Genomic DNA, 20,440 nt, shown 5'->3' on the forward strand with positions numbered 1-20,440 from the left:
TACGAGGCGCTTAAGCGTGGCCCCGTCCTGCAACGGTAATTCAAAGTTGCACGAGACATTAGGTTGTACCCGTAGTAATAAAATCTCCATTTCCCGCAGGACGCAGTCAACTCGGGCATGCATATTTAATGCGGAGACAGCACGTCGAAGGAAGGAAAGGAGAGGAAAGGAAAGGAAAGGAAAGGAAAGGAAAGGAAAGGAAAGGAAAGGAAAGGTTGCCCCGGCTGTTACGTTGCCGCCGCAACCCCCATCTTCTCCCTCTCTCCCTCTCCGCCACCCCTTTAACTCTCCCCTCCTTTTATCCACTCACCTCTCCTCCCCCGTGGACTCCACTTCCGCGGAGACGAGTCTCTCCTTGGATTAAAGTCGCGAGCCGCCACGACGACGCGTAATTCCCCGTGTAACTGGCCGATTATGAAGCAAACCGACTTTCAGCCATGATTATATATCCAACGTTAAAGCTTTACTCTCTCTCTCTCTCTCTTTCTTTCTGGTGTCTATCCATCTGTCTATCTAATTCTCCGTTAACACGCGTTTGCCGAACTAAAAGGGTCCCGTGGATATTTACCGTGCACTCTCCGAAATACATTTCGGTTCGAAGAAACCGAAGCTCCTCGTTCCTGCCGCTACTTGCCTCATGAATTTTCATCCACGCACTGTAGATTAACCGGTTCCCTTTGATGGCGTAGATTTCGGAGGGATGGGGGAGGAGTGATGTCGTTATGATGATTGGAGAGAGGTATATGTCTGTTATGGATATCCTGTTTATCCAAGTTGGATATAATCTCAGTAGAGTTTTAATTGTGAAGAAGATTTGTTTATCGGTCTTACGTATGGTGTATTCTCTTTAGAAGAATTATTGAGTAGTAATATCACAAAGATCCAATATATTATCGTATATATATGGTATTTAAAAATTATTTTCTTGAAGTGTTAAATTTTATCACGATGTAATATTATTATATTTATCCAAGTTGGATATAATCTCATTCAGTAGAATTCAGTAGAGTTTTAATTGTGAAGAAGATTTGTTTCGGTCTTACGTATGGTGTATTCTCTTTAGAAGAATTATTGAGACTAGTAATATCACAAAGATCCAATATATTATCGTATATATGGTATTTAAAAATTATTTTCTTGAAGTGTTAAATTTTATCACGATGTAATATTATTATATTTATCCAAGTTGGATATAATCTCGTTCAGTAGAGTTTTAATTGTGAAGAAGATTTTATCGGTCTTAAGTATAGTGTATTCTCTTTATTAATAAGATTATGTGAGACTAGTAATATCACAAATATATTATCGTATATGTGATATTTAAAAATTATTTTTTTGAAGTGTTAAATTTTATCACGATCAAATGAGATACGAATATATCTCACTATATATATCATGCCACGAAGTGTCTTAAAAATCGTGAATATTCCTTCTCATCTCTCCAATACGCGTTATGAAAACTCTGTTGTCTCTGTTCGAACGGGATCATCAGCCAACCACCCTTCCAACCCCGCAAGTTTCGCGTCCCAGAAACCGCGTAAATTTCATTCGTGCCTCGAAAGCCGCGCCGTCGAATCTTGTACAACGCGTACGTGTGTACGCGGCCGCGTAATTCGGAAATTTCACGATAAACCAGCGTAGCTGGTGGATTACGACAGCGTCTGTTCGCAAACTGGGGTAAAGACGTAACGCGCGCACAATGGGCGACCGGTAGCTCGGTTGCACGAGTTAGTGATTTCGCGGACATGTAAATTCTGTGCGCTCGAGTGCTCAGAGGCGAAAGTTGGCCCGTCATACGTGCATAACGGGACGAGATACGCGCGTTTCACTTACGATCCACCGTAAAATCATGCATAACCTTTTTTCTCTTTTTTCTACGAGTCCACTCGTGTTCTTTTCTCGTATATAATTTCGACTCGTTATACCATTTCCTATTTCCTTGTTCGTGGAAACGATGGTACACGTTCGATACTGTTTTATTCTTAGCCAGAAACCGGTCGTATTTTTCACTCGATATTATACACCGATTCGAGCTTCGCTCTTGGAAAAGTACGAGGGATGAGAGGAACGTGATTCACACGTGTGAAATTCGGCGCGCTAGTTTCCGAGGACCACCGTATTAACGTACCCTCGCTGACGCTTCGTGTTTCGTGGCTTGTCCGTGGCTTGTAATGGCGCAAACGAGTACGCGTTACTTTGACATGTTTAGTAGTGTTTCGTGTCGTTTTCGTCTGGTCAAGGAAAAGATCGAAGATGATGTGTTGGTCAGAAATAATTGTCTGATTAGAGAAATGTTGATTGATTTATTTTCAACGAAGCTAGCTTAGTTGAAAGAGATGTAACTTATCTTGGAAGATTTTTTAACAATGTATAAATATCAAATGTAGTCTTTGTACAAGTGCAATCTTAATAGTTATGAATAAAAATAGATGAGGAAAATTTTTATTTTAGAAAGTTAGTCGAAGTTTCTTTATTATGATATTTTTAAAATATCATCTCGTACGGATGTAAAAACCGCGAAAACATGAAATATTTTATGTCTCTTCCGGAATCCGCCATTTTCTCGAGTAAGTTTTGTAGACAGGACGCGACGGGACGCGTTTCGTTAAGCCGTACAAGTAAATGGCGAACACCACTTCCCCACATCTTGAAATCAATCTTCCTGGACGTAAATCCCATTTCCTCTCTGAGCCCTCATTTGCCTTCTTCTTGCCGATCCTCGAAGAAATCGATGCACTTTTACGAGTCCTCCTCCGATTCTAGGTCGCGTGATTCGATCGTAAACCAACTTTTACTATACCTATGGGTACACGATCGAGAAATGCCAATAGCTCGAGGAAATGAAATATAAGCGATAGTGGGAGGAATCTTATTTTTTTTATTCCACTGTCCTCCTTTCCTTTTATTCTCTCTTTTCTTCTTATTACATATATATATTTTTCACTTCTATCTATTCTGATTTCCCTGATTGATTTGTTTTTATTCTCTGATATTTTTTTCGTTTCCTCTCTCTTCTCTGTTTCTTCAACGAGAAACTCTCTCTTTCGTTCGCAGTATACGTTCAAGCGTATATAGTCGAGCGTAAAATATATTTTAGATAAGTGTGCAGGCTTCCATGAGCATAACAGCGGCAGAACACGAGATCGACATGATCGAAAAAACATTATTGCACGTGGGGATAAGGGAAGAGTATACTTTGCCGATATATTTCTCTCGACTATATTATTACAGTAAAAAAGTTTGATTTTACTTGCGTGAATATACAGAAATTTTCCTCCCTAATAAGATATACAAAATGAAATGTTTCAAGTTAGAAGAAAGCGTTAAATAAAAAGTTTAATTATAAAAGTGTTGATATATTAATATAATTTTTATTTATTTTTAATTTCCAATTTTCGTTTTAATTATGGGCATATTGTATCTCAGGCATGGGTTCATCATTTTATTCAATTATTTCAATTATTTCTTATCATACAATCGTTTTATTTCTGTCTGTATCTTCATTACTTCACTTGCCCGGCCACAACAGGCCAACACTACTTTCTTACTATGCTTATAACACACGGTCTGATCATCACTGTTCTTTTCTACTCATTAGGCCGTTTGCTCGATTTTCTTATATTATTATAGTGATCCAAAATGTTTCTCTGACCAACTAATTGATCTATATTACTTACGAGATCATAACAAATTTATATTTATACATCTTCGTCGATATATTCTGATTGTCTGAAGAAAAATAAGTAAGTTCGACAATTTTTTTTACAAAACCTATATCACAGAGATTTTAGGTAATAAAATTTTATTCCTATACAAATATTAAATTAATAATTCTAATTCTTTCCACGAATAACGAGTTCTTTTCCACAATAATTCCATTTAAGCTGAAAAAAAAGGAAGTACGTCGTTTATTCGAAAGGAAGTCGAAACTTGTTTCTCCTTTCTGGTGGAGAAACACAACCATGACCCAATGACATTCGGTGTAATTGTTCACCGAACATTAATGCTTATGTTACGTCAGTTTGGTCTCCAGAATGGGTCGTAAATCCCTCGTAACGACCAACCGGTCGGTGCTTAGTCAAGACAAACTGATATTTACAGTACGTCCCATCCTAGAAGGCATTCGTTTCCTGTGCAATTGGAAGGTAAAGAACAACCGTTTACCCGTGGATAACGGTACCAAACAACCACAACATTCTACCTTCGGCGAGATTTTCACTCACCGTAACAAGCAAGGCTCCCAACGAATGCGTCACATGCAATCGAAAAGGACAGCTCCTATACATTTCCATGATTTTGCGAAATTCTCGAAGTACGAATCGTTCGAGGTTAATTATTAATCTTGTTGCTAGATAAAAATTACACCATGCTTTAGTTTTTTCACTTCGTTGGAGCGTAATAACATTTGAAACAACGAAAGAAAATTCTAAAGTTTGATGGAATATTGATCTTCTGCCTTTCTTCTTTTTTAATTTTATCGATATTCATTTATTGAAATGTTTGTTCCAGGTGGTTTCCATAGATGGATCATCGAGTAATTTAACACAACATTTCACACGTTTTAAATTCAAACTGTCGTTTGACTTAAATATTCATTACTATTTCACGTTTAGATTAGAAAATTTGTGTCAACGATCGATAAAAATAATTCTCTTGGAATTTATATCCGTGTATTTATTTATAAAATGCTTGGGTAATGTTTTGATATATCAAGAAATGCTTTTAATATTAAAGCAACAAACGTTATTCGCGAAACTTTGCCCTTGTCCCAGGCGAGCATTTATGGAAATATAATTTCTTCTTCCCGTATCCTTTATTCACGCAGTGCGGAGAAATATAGTTGGCGAAGGGAACTCGTGCCACGTCTAAACGATGCCGTGCAAGTTCCTAAGAAACTGTTTTAAAGGTTAATCGAGTACTGCAGAAAGCATATTCTCTGCTTGACTGCTTCAATTAGCTGTCTGAGTAAAGATTCTGCTAAATGCACTTAGGAACTACTTTGCCAAATGAGATTCTAGCGACAGAGGAATTAAAAATTGGCTGTAAATGATTCGCGCATATTCTGAAAATGAAAACTCGTGCCAACCAATTTCAAATCATCATGTATCAAAAAAAATTACCTTTGTTCGATCATTTATTCAATTTGAATTAACAAATTTCCAGAATCTTCTCTCGATTCTATAATAATAATAATCTTTAAAAAAAAATTTCTAACTCAATTTTCGAACAACGTGTAAACAAAGTTAATTAGAAAGGAATTCGATCGCGATAAAAGCATTCCTATCCAACCTACAACAACGAATCGAATAACAATCTCCGTAAATATCAAGCATTAACAATAACTGTAACTGCAGAAAACGCCACGACAATTTCCATTGCAAGTGGCAATCTTTCGATCGTTTCGAGAGGACGTTTCAACGCAATTACCATTTATAAAGCAACGAAACGTCGTTTCCAAGTGACGTTTACCTCCGTTATTTGTACCGCTCTTCTCGCAACCGGATACCACTGGCCCGAAACCGGGTCAGTGGTTGCTGGAATGGAAGAAGCGGTGACGAAATTTATCGTCGACCGGTAGGAAAGAGTTTTCACGAGTGGCGAGAACTAGCTTTTTCTCACGCTTACAAGAACCATAGTTTGCGGTTTACGTGCGTTAATAGTGCAGCTTGCTCGGCTATCGAAGTTCTTTCTGGAAAAGAGGTGGAAAAGAGGACGGAGAGGGTGCATGAGTTCAGATCCGGATGGGAAAGGAAGAAATAAAAAAAAAAAAAAAAAAAAGAAAAAAACGAAGGGGAAAAAGCGCGGTGCATCGTGGTAATGGTATTATAATAGTCACCGGCGTGGTTAAAGGAGGAACAAAAGAGGAGGAGAAACAAAATGAGGTTTCGTGAGCGAGGTACTTACGTTTGAAGAACGAACCTGAACCGAGATGAGGTTTCATCGTAACCTCCCCCGTAACCGCTTAATTATCCGTTGGATACTTTCCCCCTCCCCTCATTCTAACAATCCTCTCGGAAAACTTTCGATTGCTTACAGTTGTACGTATTACAATTCGTTAATCTGTATTTAGTTGTTGTTCCTCTTTCGAAATATTGTACAATCCCGTTTGTCTTCGACAAACACTCGAATCGTTGGAGATTAATATTTGAATTTTTTAAATTGAAACGATTTCGATTATTGCCAAAATTCGAAAATATGTATAAATATTGAATTGTGATACTTTTGGAGTCTTATTACTTCAATTATTTTCTTTCCTTCCTCCCTATCTTTTCTCGTAATATCTTATTGTATGCAAGTCGAGGGGGGTGAGATGAAATTCCAATCGGATCCTTGAACTGGCGTCTATCTCACTGAAATTTCCGCATTATCTGGAAGTGGATTTGTTTTAATGTCTTTCGTCGCGCTTCCCTGGGTTAAATGTTTGCGCTTAACGGGTGTCATTTGAGGGTAATTACGGTTCTCCACGTCGGAAAGATACAGAATCCCGGGCGAGACCAACCCTTTGAAGGTGGTTCATGCGTATTTCAATGTTCATCTTATTATCCGAGATCCGGGAAAGCTTCTGTTCCTGTTGAGAGAGGTGGACGACAAACACCTCTGTCTTTTTAAAATAAAATACGGCTCGGAATTATGTTCTTCTTTTCCAGAGTTTCTCGAAGAATGGGGGAAGAAAAGAAGCGCATCAAATTTAAAACGAGACCGCGAATCTTTGATGAGGGAGTTTCTTTTTTGTTTCTTGCTCGCTTTGAAAGGAAAAGAAACGCAAGAGGTTTGCCGATAAAATACAAGCTAAAAAGGTTCGGTAAGGAAATGTCGTTACAACTTCGATATATTGGTCGAAACTTTTGTTTTCGAATAGAAAATCCTTACTGAAATTCTTGTTTCTGTAAAATATAAAGTAATTAATAGTAACTCTGTGATAGGATTATGAATAATGAATTTGAAATAATCTTTAGATCCAATAGATTCGTTATTGTTGATAAAGATAAAGAAATTTTAATATCACGTAATTCATCTCGATTAAATTTTATTGAAATTAGAAAAACTTTAAACAGATATAATTCCGAAGATGGTGAGTTTTAATCGACGAATGAACGATCGTTAGAAGTACAAAATCTTGCCCTATAGAATGCTTTTTTATTCATCTCGATACTTCCTGAAATATCATCATGTAAAGAAAAGGATGATTCTTGTCCATATATACCCCCTTAATTATTACAAAAACTTTAAATTCTTGTATCTCGAAAAGAGGCTTCACAGTCTCCTCTCGAATGTATTTTGACTTTTTAATTTTGTCTCGCGCCTTTTCATCATACAATGATCCATTGCTATAATAATATTGCTATAATAAAACTAACAATAATAATATCCTACATTATCCCACAAATAATTTCCTCTCCAAATCCTACACGATCCAATTTACGAATATATTTATAAAACTCAAGTTTTCCTTTTTCCTTAAATTCAACAACGATCATTCTCACGAACGAAACCTTCCTCGCCCATCATCGTGCCCCTCTCCACTCTCAGAGCAGGGCAAATCCCTTTACCGGAGGAATATCGTTTCCGACAGCGACTCTCAAGACAGCGCGCATTAGGACACGCAACTTCTTCCCCGGCTAATCGAATGAATTGGGCCGCGTTATTTCACAGCGAGCGCACCAAATCTACTTACGCACTGCGAGGCGGTTCTTACGCAGGGGAGAAGGTTTTTCACTCGAAGGTCCGGCCAAGTAATGCCATCACGAATACTTTTCCTAAAGGGATCCCGTGGCATTTAAGGAGGAAGAGGGTTATACCAGCCGGGTCTAAGTGCACGCCGGCTAGGGTTACCACTATGGCTTGTAATATTACCCGCGGCTTTTCGCCCCGGAGACGGGGACGAAAGATTGTGCGGGACGGGCGCGAGACGGAGAAACGAGACGGGGAAGGAGCCGTAATGGTATTTCCAGCGAAGAGAAGGGTGCCCCGCCGTATTCCTACCGATGTTTACACCATCGGTTGAAAGTTTTCGGGGCGATATTCGGGGCGAGAGGCGACTCGAATGGGTATTGCGCCTGTGGAATTAGAAGAAAAGTCGGGGGGAGGGGGGGGGGGGAAAGGGAAATTGTCCCGATGCTGCTCGTGGTCGTGAATTCGGGATCGTTTCATGAAGAGGGATTGGAACGAAATCTAAAAAGTTTGATCTAAAAGTAGGAGTAGTGTCGAGGAGATTTTTGCGTGAGAGAGTATGAGTATGAGTCGAGGAAAATAAGGTTCTTTTTTTTTTTAAAAAGGGATTTTGATTCTTAAGGGATTTCTAATCTAATAATCGTGTCTCGCTCTCTTTGACCCTGAGCGAAAAGTGTGTAATCTTGTACGGGGTGAATTTAGGGATACGAGACTTTATAATTCCAAAGGAAGAAGAAGTGAAATATCAATATTATAAAATATTGAACTTGAACAGGAGAAATCTATTCGATGCTTTTAAAATTTATACAGATTTACGATATATAAAATAAGTAAATTTTTCTCTTCGAATATCGAATCGGCGAATATTTCTACACTTTATTTCATCAAATTCACCCCTAAATTCGCCCATTATTTAAGAATAACGTACCGAAACGAAATTTTACGATGCATCCATCAGTCATTTCATATCCAACCTGCGCATCTCCCCTACGATGATACGATATTATATACAACCAGGAGAGACACGATACAGAAGAGACAGCGACTCGGAAGAAAGAAGAGATATATTTCTCAAATTTCTCAACCGTGCTCCCCTCCCCCTGATTATCAAAAAATCGCGTCAAGTCTAATAAGTATAAACGCCCTACTCGAGACACGACGAGGGAACCATTCCGCTCGTACCTTTTCGAGTCCTTCGAACGATGGTTTTAGAAAAGGGACGGGACATCCTGTGGGAGAAGTGGTTCTCACGCCGTTCTTTCTGGAGGACACGAGGAAGGGAAGATCTTTGGTCCTGGGTATCCAGACAAAGCTCTAGAAAGAAAGTGAGAGAAAGAGAGAGAGAGAGAGAGAGACATTTTGTAAATTGGATTACGTCGCTTTCTTCTCCCTCTTCGAATCGTCTCGTTCGCTCTCTCCCTTTTCTTCCACCGTGAAATTAATATCCGAAGATGAAAGAAACTGCGGTCCACACTCGCTCGGATCACCCTTTCTACCTTCCCTTCTGTCTTCCCCCTCCCCTCCCTCCTCCTTCCTCCTTTTCTTTTCACTTCTTCCTCCGGTGACCCCTCGACCCGCCATTTACATAATATGGAATAAATCGTTGAAATTCGTCGACGACCCTCTGACACTCTGGCTGCTCCACGTCGAAAAAGAAAAAGAAAAGAAAGGAAGAAGGAAAGGAGCAGAAGAGAGGGATGAAAAAGAGAAAGGAAAATACCATTACAACGACAACTGCGGGACTGTCTTAGTGGTTGATAAGTAATTACGACACGAAGCAGAGAGGGAAAAATGCTGGTTTCGGCAACTCGGATGATTTGTTTTTCGGCGAGGAAGGAAAGGAAGGCAAATTGTTCGTTCGGTCGAAAATTAAGTGTAATTTGGCGAGCCAATAGTTAGGTCCGGTTATTCATCGAGGTTATCGATTCTACCTATCTTTGGTTTTTCTTCTTCCCCCCTCCCCTCTTGTTCTTCTTTTTCTCCGGTCTTTTTTATTTTTATTTTCCGTCCGTGCACATAGTAACCGTATTTTTTACGATTGCGGCGGGAAAAGAAACGCTAACCGGGGCAACGTTTCGTATTCCGGTCCTTTTTTTTTTCTTTCCTTTCTTTCTTTCTTTTTTTTTTTTTTGGTTTTGTGCATGCTCCGCTTCGAGAAAAAGGTTTACTTCGACGTAACCGGGAGCTGTGAAATTATCTGAAGTATCGGGAGGCTTTTTTTGTTGTTCCTGAAACGTGTCGGTTAAAGGCAACCTTAAACCAAGGTGTACAACGTGGAGGAGACTAAAATCTTCTCTTAAATTAACCGTGCGTCTATCTACAAAGTACCTTGGGTGAAATTAATTTCCTACGAGAATTTTTATAAAGCGGTATAGAACCGCTCCTGAGAGTTTTCTGTCCTTTGTGATGTCTAAAGATAAATAATATTGGATTAAAGTTGTAGAGGCGAGAGAAATTTAGCCTTATCTCTTTTCTTTTTCCTTTTCTCTCACATTCATAATTTTTTTCTATAATCAACTTTATACAAAATTAATCGATGGGTTCTAAAAAATAATAAAATTTAATATTAACGATAATTTTTAAGTTTTTAACACGTACTTTGAAATTAACTTAATAAAAATAGATTCAATAATAGATCGATTTGCCATAATAAAAATGGCTTATCATTAATCCATTATCATAAATTTCCCAATCATTCTGAATTCGTTCAACTTTTGTCATCAATTATTTCTAGAATAATTACCAATAAAAAAATAATTATTGATTCGTAGAGGAATACAGCAACAATTCCTATGTGTTTCAGATTTAAAAAAAAAACAAAGGATTCGAAATCCTTTGTTTTCCCTTTCTCCCACAAAATTTCTCGACCTCGTGACGTGTTAACCGCCGGCATTTATCCGCGGATTCTTCGCATCCATCGCCGCGCTTTTCGAATAAACTTCTATTTACCGAGCATCAACCAGCCGAATTGAGGATTATTGGATTCTCGTTAGAGCGGGAAGCTATCGTCATACGAAAATCCGCGGCCGGCTTTAGCCGTGGCAGTGATGCGGCAGGGTGCAGCCCCACACCATCGAAGATTATCGATGATGGGGGGATGGTGGTGACTCCGTAAGGCGCATCCTTCCCAACTTTATCTCATAAACCGATCCCGAGAGAGAGGCCTCCCTTATCGATCCTCTGTCGGCATGATAATGGATAGAATAATTACCAGAATAATTAGGACGTGGCGGTGGCAGGCATTGAGGAGCATCGAAGCGCGCGCGATCCGGCCAAAGTCGTTTCCGACTATTATTTCAGGCTTGAACACCTTCTCCTTGTTGTGGATACGTATTTCATCTTATTGTTATGTGTTTTGTTTTGTTTTTTTTTTTCTTTATTTGATTTTTTATTCAGTTTCAGCGTTCTCGAGGAAAACGGGCTCATCGAAATGGGATATACACATAAAAATGGTGATCATAAATATTATTTGGAATAAAGGTATTGTTAATCGATGTGATTTTCAGGTATAGATTTTGAAGGAACGATGATTGTTCCATAGAATAAGCCTCGATACGTTTATGAAAATGAATTGTTGTTTTCATAAATATTTTTTTAATTTTGTAATTTTGATAATGATTGTATTTTAAAATTGTAATATTTGATTACGATGTGTTTTAATTATGTTAAATGTTTGAAGTGGATTATAATTAAAATTTAACAGATACGATCCACTCGTTAGTATAATATAATCGGGTTTGGAAATCGTGTGAATAAAACGTTTTGATTCGAGGTTAAAAATTTAAAGAAAAAAGAAATCGTTACACATTCTTACGATTATTATATTATAGTATGGAGTCGAAAAATACTAGAACGAGAAAATCTCGTTTCAATGAAATAAACACACAAAGAAATATTAAAATTCATACGTTCGCAACATTTGACGATGCGAAACGCAGTCGTGATAATTGATACGGTCTCTTCCGCGTGCGCTTTTTTGCTTTATTAATTAGCAAATTGATACAGCATCGATGTTTTCACGGTCTCTAAATGTTACACGATGTCACGATGTCCCTCATTCGTTGAAAAACGAACGAAACAAGCAATATCATCGGCCAGATCCATCAACGGATCCGTCTATTTCGTTAATAATAAAAGTGCACACCGTGCCCCTCCCCCCACCCACATAAATTCCATCCGCGTTGTATAAACGCGACATCATCGAGAACAAAGTATACAGACACAAGTGTACAAATGTACCTGTAACGAGAGGGGAAGGGGAAATTGCCGACGCGTGTTCATAACATTTTTTAATTAGCGAAAACCGCGATGAAAAATAACAATAAAAAAAGAATAAAAAAAAGAAAAAAAAACAGAAATTGCACGGAGTGTGCATGGAACACGCAAATCAAGATTCACGTATCGGTATTAAAAATCGGTGCGAGTAGAAAATATTAAAGCTTGTTTTCGTGAATACGTATTTATCGTTTCGATGTTTGACCATTGTGTATTAAAATGGTGTATACATAATTTCGCGATATTTTTCCATTTATCCATAGAAATTTCTCTCGAATTAAATTTCGAAAATTCCTCCTTTAAATTTTCAATTTTTCGTTTCGCGAATATTTTCCAATATTACTTGGGGGAGGGAAGGAAAGAAATGCCGTAGGTCGATCTTATCTCGAAATTTTCTGTGAACTTTGCATAGAGATACTCCGTTTAGAACGGAAAAAGTGGAGTGGTTCGAATGAAAATTCTAGGATCTCGCCGATTCCTCGACGTCAGCAGTTTTCTTTCGCCGTTAATACTCCATACTTTGATCGAATTCACGTTATTTCGTGATATATGGGATTATATCAATTTACGAGATTAAAAATCTCTCTCGCTCAAAGATCTATAGAGTTTAAAAAATTGTAACAAATGATGGAATAATAATATATCTCTTCAATTTATTAGTGATCCGCTTTTTCTAAATAAATCTAATTCAAATAAGTATAACTTGATTTCGATCAAATTTCTTACATTTCCTTTTCATATTTTCGAAACGTTATACCACGATTATTTAACGATTATCAATTTTTAATAACCCAATTCTAATAATATAGAAATATACTTTCGTTTTGAAAACTTTCTAAAATTAATCACCGCTCGATTCGCGCGAAAGGAGGGACGTTCTCGACGAAATAAGGGGTGCGAGGTCCTTCCTCCCACGGTCCATAAATGGCGCAGTGATCCGAGAATGCATTAACAACTTTGGCATTATCAATTCTCGTATAATACCGCGGGAGAGAAGTTGGCCTGCAACTTTGTCAGCCGCTTTGCCACGCAAACAAGCCTACGTCTCTGTATCGGGATACTTTGCCTGCACAAAGACGCAGGCGTGGAACGTATCAGGTTGAGCAGAATAATAATTGGACGACGGAATAAATTTTTTTTCTTTCTTCTACTTTCTTCCAAGATAAAATAAATTCGACTCGAGCGACGCTTTAAGCACACCTTTTACAAAGAAATTAATCCAACGATCTTGATTAAACTTTAAGAAAAATTCCTGTTTGAAAATTATTCGCGAAAATCTATCACCATTTTAAAAATCAAGATGATATTCCACAATCGTCTCGCAAACAAATCATCAACCATCATGGAATGAAAAAAATAAAAATATTTCGCGCTTGTAAACAATCTTATCACTTCCAATCAGCGGGTGATTGACTCTACTTGTATAATAAATAGGACGAAAGATGAATTCGCAAGATACATGTGGATGTTAAACGCGCACTCACACCGATTTAGACGGGTGTACGTAGATAATATCGTTCCCAACAGCCTATATAGAGGGGGGTGTCGCGCACACACACACTGGTTCGCGGACCAGCGCATCGAACAGGGTTCCCCAGCCTATTTGGGGTTGGCTTGTTCGCGCGCGACTAGCTACGTGACACATAATTCAACCAACTCCATAACCAAGTTCGAAGTTATACAGGCCCGGCAGCCAGCCTCCAACGTTCCACCCCCAACTACTGTCCCTAGACTACGTTTCCTCCGACGATAAGTTGCACGGTACTTACCTGGAAGCTCTGCCTCCTCCCCTTCGATGGGGTGGCAAGATCTTGGGGTATGTATCAGCCTCGCCACTCTTTTCTTCTGGAACAGATTGTGAAATTGTCGAATGAGATGATTATTGAGGGATATATTGAGGGATATATTGAGGGAAGAATATTTCTATTTGTATTGTATAGTAGTTTATATAGATAGATATAGAGTATAGAATTTAAAATATTCTTGAGTTTTAATGTTTCGAGTATCTGTTTATTATTGGAAGAAATTTTTCACCAACAGATTGATTAAAAATCGAATAAAAAGATTTTTATATATTTTCTAGTCGATTTTAAATGTCGTTTTTTAATGTGCTTCTTTAATATCGAAATTAATTTTTTCATCAATTTTTTGATTAATGATAATTTGATAATTATATAATTTCGTGTATTGTACGAATTATCAAATATTTGTTTCAATGTTTTTCGTTATATTCTGACATCCTTTTCTAATCATCACTTTTAATCATCTCAGAGACTCTCCTGATTATCCTTTAGTTTTATACTCGTTCCTGAACTTCCATTTTCCTAGTATCCAGATGATGTCGCGTGTTAGGGTATTATCTGTCGAGTCTAACTCCAAGAGTTAGTATAGTCGAGCAAGGATTATGCTCGTCCCCGAGTGTGAAAAGTTTCCAAAATCTTGAAACTTTATCAGGATAGTGATATTCAAGAAACATAATACTATATAGAGCAGGTATTGTATCAAAGAAAAATTTCACGAAAAATAGAAGCAGTTTTTTTAGAAAAATATTATATATTCAACGTGCGTACGTTGCAATACATATTGCAAATAATTTAATGAATGAACGTACGTAATTTCAATTTGTAAATTAATTACAATTATACTTATTATAGTTATTATAATTTAGAATTCATTTATATAAACGTTAATAAAAATGTAAATAATTCATCAAAAATAATGAGACACGTTTGAAATCATTAATAAAATCGAAGAAACGAAATTAAAAAGAAAAATCCTTTCTCGTGGATTATTAATCTTAATCATAATTATTATAATGAAGTTAAAACACTTATGCATTTCATACAATTCGTAAAATAGTACAAGAACGTATTATTTATTGATAACGAGCCTCATTCGATCATTCAGTTGCACTATCGATTGGTGCCGATAATTTATTTCAAACTTCTATGTATAGTCCAATATAAATTACTTCCTCCAATAAATAATTACCGTAAATGTACACCACAGAAGCCAGATCAGATAAAAATCCCACGAATAAATAATTCATGGATATATATTTCACGTCATTTATAAAGCCAACGTTTCTCGCGCAAGAAAATAGCTCTCATTTTTATCGATGAAACATTCACAAATAATCTCTTTCACACTATGACGTCCATTTACTCATTTATTCCTGACAGCCATACCGAAATACTTCATATTGTCTTGTTAAATCATATCGTCTTACTTCATTTTATACCGAATCACGATAAGAATGTTAAGTTCTGATTTAATCCCCTATTTTAGAATACTCATTAACTGGAAATAATACTGAGCAGACATACAAATGACACTTGGAAGAAATATATCATAGACAGAATTCATAGAATTTTTATCGATCAGAAGACTTTGGAAAATAAAATAAAATAAAATAATCAAAGTTGCTGTTATTATTATCAATGTTATCGAAATTTTTTATTTCGTAATAAAAATTATTTACTGATTAAAAGGTCGTTTAATAGAAAGTTATGCAGAACAGAGAAGATATTTTCATAATTTAAAAGAATAATAGTTTGAAGTTGAGATCAACAATAAAATCTGCAATAATTTCATCACGAAACATTCACGAATTCAATTCCCACTAATAATCTTAAACAAGATTCTTGATATTGATGAAATTAATCTTAGGTTTGTTAATATTTAATTTGCAAAATTACGAGTCATGGTTCTCGAATCGATTGTTAAGGAATACGTGCTATTTTAAAAATATTATTTTAAAACAATGCACGGCCTTCAAGTTTTGATTCTCATATGTAATATAATGCCACGAGAATAAATCGAAAACGCAATTGTTTTGAATTAAGATAGTTTTGGAGTTAAAGATAAATTCCCTTGCGTAAGAGGTTACAAATCGACGTTAATAGCAAGGTTTTATGGTTGGAGTGCAGAAGAGAGAGAGAAAAAAAAATTGTAGGAGAAAGTGAAACGAAACCAATGTTTTTTTTTTTTTTTTTTTTCTTTTTTTCTCAGGTTATAGGTACGAAGGAAGATTTATCTTTAAGTAGATCGCAAAACGACAGATCAAATTCTACGGGTCGTAGTAAATTCGATCTACAAAGATACAAGGAGTGGAACGAAGTTTCTATTACGCGGGAGAAACTGTATTCTTACGAATTTCTGGAGAAAAAGAAAGAAAAAACGTTTCTTTTAACGTTTAATTGTATCGCGAGGATTGATATAATTTCTTTTGGATTCGAGGATTCATATTACATAATAGATACTGTTGTTCCATTTTGGTTCGTACTATTTTATATTTTTTATATTTTTTATATTCTTTTTATTTTATCTTTTGTGAAATCAAAAGAAAATCATTATATATTATCATTATCTTACGTAAGCGTATGCATAATTCTTAATATATTATATAATTAATATGATTCTTCTTTTATAATATTTAAACGTGGGATTTCTATGTCATTAATAATATTAAATACTTATAAATATTTATGAAAAACTAATAAGGAAGGGAGATACTTAATTAGTTGTGTATAAAATAGTAAAAATAAAATTTTGTTATTTTACGTGTTAAAATACCATTATTTCTTACAATATGTGAAATTCTTCTGTAAAATACAGAACTTAACTTGCAAATTACAGATCAATAGTTCTTGTTAATACAAATATTACACGGAAACCGAATAAATAATAATATACAAAGAATAAATTTTCTCGGCCAAAAGATTAAATCGATCAAAAAAATAAAATTCTCCAACAAGATGGATAACCAACAAATACACTTTGATAATCTATAATGTGAAAACATCTCGAAAAGGAAGGAAGCTCCTTGTTACATCTTTTTCCATTTCGCAGAACGATTTATGCTTTGATGTATACGAATCAAGGCGAAGCAGTGTATAGCAATGACGTTAGAATTGATACTCGCCATCAATCTGATCTTCCTTCGTGACGGATAAAGAAAGCGAATCAACAACGATGATACGTCGAACGAGGATGACACGATCGAAAATTGTGTTCGTATTCGTTCGAATATACGCATCGACGAGATCTATGAAAGCGGCAATCCGTGAAATCGTCGAAATCGTTCGACAGCGAAAACGTCCATGTTTTACATCTTTTTCCATTTCGTCCAGAGGAAGCGAAGAATCATAGGGTGTTTTTGTCAGGAACGGATCAGTCGGGAAGACGCCACGCCAATTCAATCAGAAAGACTGCTGATAACTTGTGCTATTAAGCATCAGAATCCTAGACGTATAAGATAAACGAGCTTATTGTGATTTGAAACTTTTGGAATAATTTGGAGGTATTTTAATTTCTTTCTTCTTTTCCTTTTTTTCCTTCGTCATGACGAAAAAGAAAATTGATTTCTAGATGATAATTGCAAAATCTCGTGGAAATTTTTTCACTAAGTTTGAATTTAAAGATAAATTATTCCACGGGATGTAAAAATTTAATATGTTCAAATAATAGTACGTACAAGAATTATTCTTATTAATTAAAAAGTATGAAATTCGATGGTACACATAAAATTCCAATATTAATAATAACTTGAAAATTAAAATTTGTAAAACTCAAGCGTTTCAACTCTCGCATTTTTGAGTCAAGATAAATTCGTGGTTGCCCGCGTGCAGTTACAAAAATGCATATTCGTAAACATAACTTTTTTTTTTAATTCGCGTCGAATGGTCAAAAATTTCGCCAGAAACGTTCCTCCAATTAGAGAATAATTTTTGCGCAACTTCACGCGAGACACGGTGAACTAAAGGGTACGTTTATAGAAATTATTTCGTGGCAATGGTGTTCAACCCAGTTTCGCGATAATTACAAAAACGTACGCGTGTGTAGGCGGATAAATGGGACATCCGAAATATTTCGAAACAAAAGGACAAAAGGAAGGGATTCGCGAGGCTAAAAATTGGACTGCTTTCGTGGCTAATGAGTCTCTCTCTCTCTCTCTCTCTNCTCTCTCTCTCTCTCTCTCTTTTTCTTTTTGAAAAAAAGAATGACGACGAAAAAATTATGGTTACGAGATATAGGACAAAGAAGCGTATAATTTCGCGTGAAGTTTTCTACAAAAGATTTCGAGAATGCTTCGTTCGTTGTTCGTGATTGTCGCTAGGTTAGGTTAGGCTAGGTTAGGTCGGGTTAGGTTGCAAACGTCCGACGACGCGTCCAGCGAAATGTGAATTCTCTGGGAATTCTCAAGTTTCGGTAATCATCGCAATTTCGTCGTACGTGATATAATTTTGAATCAGGATTATTCAAATTCTGCGTGTGCTCGGCTGCGAAGTCGCCGCAGTTCGCCCGAAACCAGTCGTGGACCGGTTCCATGGTTGCGTTTGGTGGTGAGGTTATGTCAGCCGCTTAGACTACCTGTCAAACCAAAACTCCGTCGATGTTAGGGAGATCCGTACCATTTTGCGGTTAAAGGGGAGAATCGTGGAGAAATAGAAACTGGAGGAACGGGAAACGGAGACGAAACATGTCAGGAAATAAACAAATATTACATGCAAATAGAAGGGGCGATTAGAAATTGGAATTTATTATTTTTAATGGATAATTTGTTTGATTAATAAGCGAAATATGTATATGATGTAAAAGAATTATTTTTGATATCTATAGCTATTGAATTCTACAGATCTAATCTACAGAATTAATAGCATAATAAGCAAAAAATATAATTATAAGTTACTGAGAATACAATTTTTAGGTACAACTCTTCAAAGAATTTTTGCATTTATACTATCATTTTTTGAGTTCAAAGATTTCTTTTGTCTAAAAATTCAATTTGATGAGATGAAAATCTAGTTTGAATATCCTTATATATTTATTGTTTATTCATATATTATAAACTTCTTTCAATTGTTTATGAATTTTTATGGAAGAAATATTTACAAACTGAAACGTAAATATTTCTATAAATTGAATTTCCATAGAAAATTGTTTCATATCATCTTATTAGAGATATTGGATTTTTAAATAATTAATTTTAGTGCATACTTCTTAAAATACTATATATTATAATTTTATTGTAAAATAAGAAATTTTGATCTTCTAGAAATCTTTTCGCCAAATCTTTCTCAAATAAATCAATAGTAAAAAGTTTTTCAATAAGAACGTTCAACGAGAATACATCCAGATACAATTGATAAAAGAAATTGCTACTTGAATAAAGTCGTTCAGAATTGAGAAAAATGTAGACTTAAAATTGTCTGTAAGGTTTGTAGGTATAGCTCGTAAAACTGACGCTTACCAACCTGGATCTTGGTTTGAGGATTTCATTGGCACATCTCGCTCTTGAAGCGGCCCCACGATTCACGAGATCTTAAGTGATTTCGTGTTTCACTCTTTTTATTTCTTTGGTTTGAGTTATATTACGATATCCCTGATGTTATGACTTTTTCCGTGAACTGCAGAACCTCTCGAATATTCTTTCGGATTTTTATGGTTTATAACACTGCACGGAAATCCTCGCTTCAATATCTATGCGAGATAAAGTATCGAACATTAAACCGGAGGATCGTAAAATTGAAAAATTTTAATCTCAACATTATTATTCTTCGTTCGTGCAAATTGATACAATTCGTTCAAGCAAAAACAAGAAAAAAAAAAAGAAGAAACTATATTATCCAAAGTATCTCTCATTATTTCTAAATTACAAAAGAAAAATAATATCAATAAAAATTCCAAGATGAAAGACTTGCATATTTATATACGAAAAAAATCCACATTATCTACAAAATATATATAAATTAAAATAAATAAATTAAAATTCTAAAATAAATTTCTTAATTGATCGAAATAATAATAAATAATAAATACTTATTTCTACGACAAAACATATCGAAAGACAATCTAATGGCTCTTCAATGACAATCCATTGCGCACCATTTTTTTTTTTTTTTGATGTTTTATCGAAAACAGACGTTCAACGATTTGCTCGATCCGTGTGCAACGGATCGAACGTCAATCTCGGCTCGAAAGATATTTCCGTAGATTGTTACGGTGGATGGATTTTCTCGCGGTTACCTGACAGAATTTCCTCGCGGGAAACGCACTTTGAGCACGGCCGTTTTCATGCACAACGGTTCTAATTAAGTGTCAGACACACCAGGCCGGAAGCGACGCGTACCGCATTAAGGCGGTTAAGGGGTTAAGGCTGTGGCAAGTGTCGAAAAAGAAGGGGCGTAAAAAAAAAAAAAAAAAAAAAAAAAAGAGAAGAAGAAGAAGAAGAAGAAAAAAGAAAAGAGAAAAAAAAGTGAGAGAATAAGGTGCGGCGTCTGCGGAGGAATTAAAAGCCCTGAGGGCAAACTCTTATCCAGCCGACGAAACGCGATAATGGTTGAGCCGTGCTGTAAATCTTTGGAATTAATCCTTCGCTACTTTGCCCTCCGCCTTCGTTTCCTTCCCATTGTACCTTCTTTTTTCCATCCCTTCCCCCATATCGTCACCCTTACCTTTTCAACCTTTAATCGCGCCTATTGTGCTTGTTTGT

General features: G+C 36.1%; 1 protein-coding gene across 2 annotated transcripts in view; it reads right to left on the reverse strand.

Annotated features, from left to right (window-relative positions):
* LOC122710817 (semaphorin-2A) overlaps positions 1 to 20,440 on the reverse strand; it is a 545,106-nt gene that overhangs the window by 59,921 nt on the left and 464,745 nt on the right. For both annotated transcript variants that reach the window (XM_043928957.1, XM_043928955.1), the window contains one exon: positions 13,716 to 13,791. In XM_043928957.1, the coding sequence (XP_043784892.1) occupies positions 13,716 to 13,791 (76 nt within the window). The remainder of the gene's footprint in view (positions 1 to 13,715; positions 13,792 to 20,440) is intronic.

This window comes from Apis laboriosa, unplaced genomic scaffold (assembly GCF_014066325.1).
Source record: "Apis laboriosa isolate Shangri-la unplaced genomic scaffold, ASM1406632v1 scaffold157_cov153, whole genome shotgun sequence".
NCBI lineage: Eukaryota > Metazoa > Arthropoda > Insecta > Hymenoptera > Apidae > Apis > Apis laboriosa.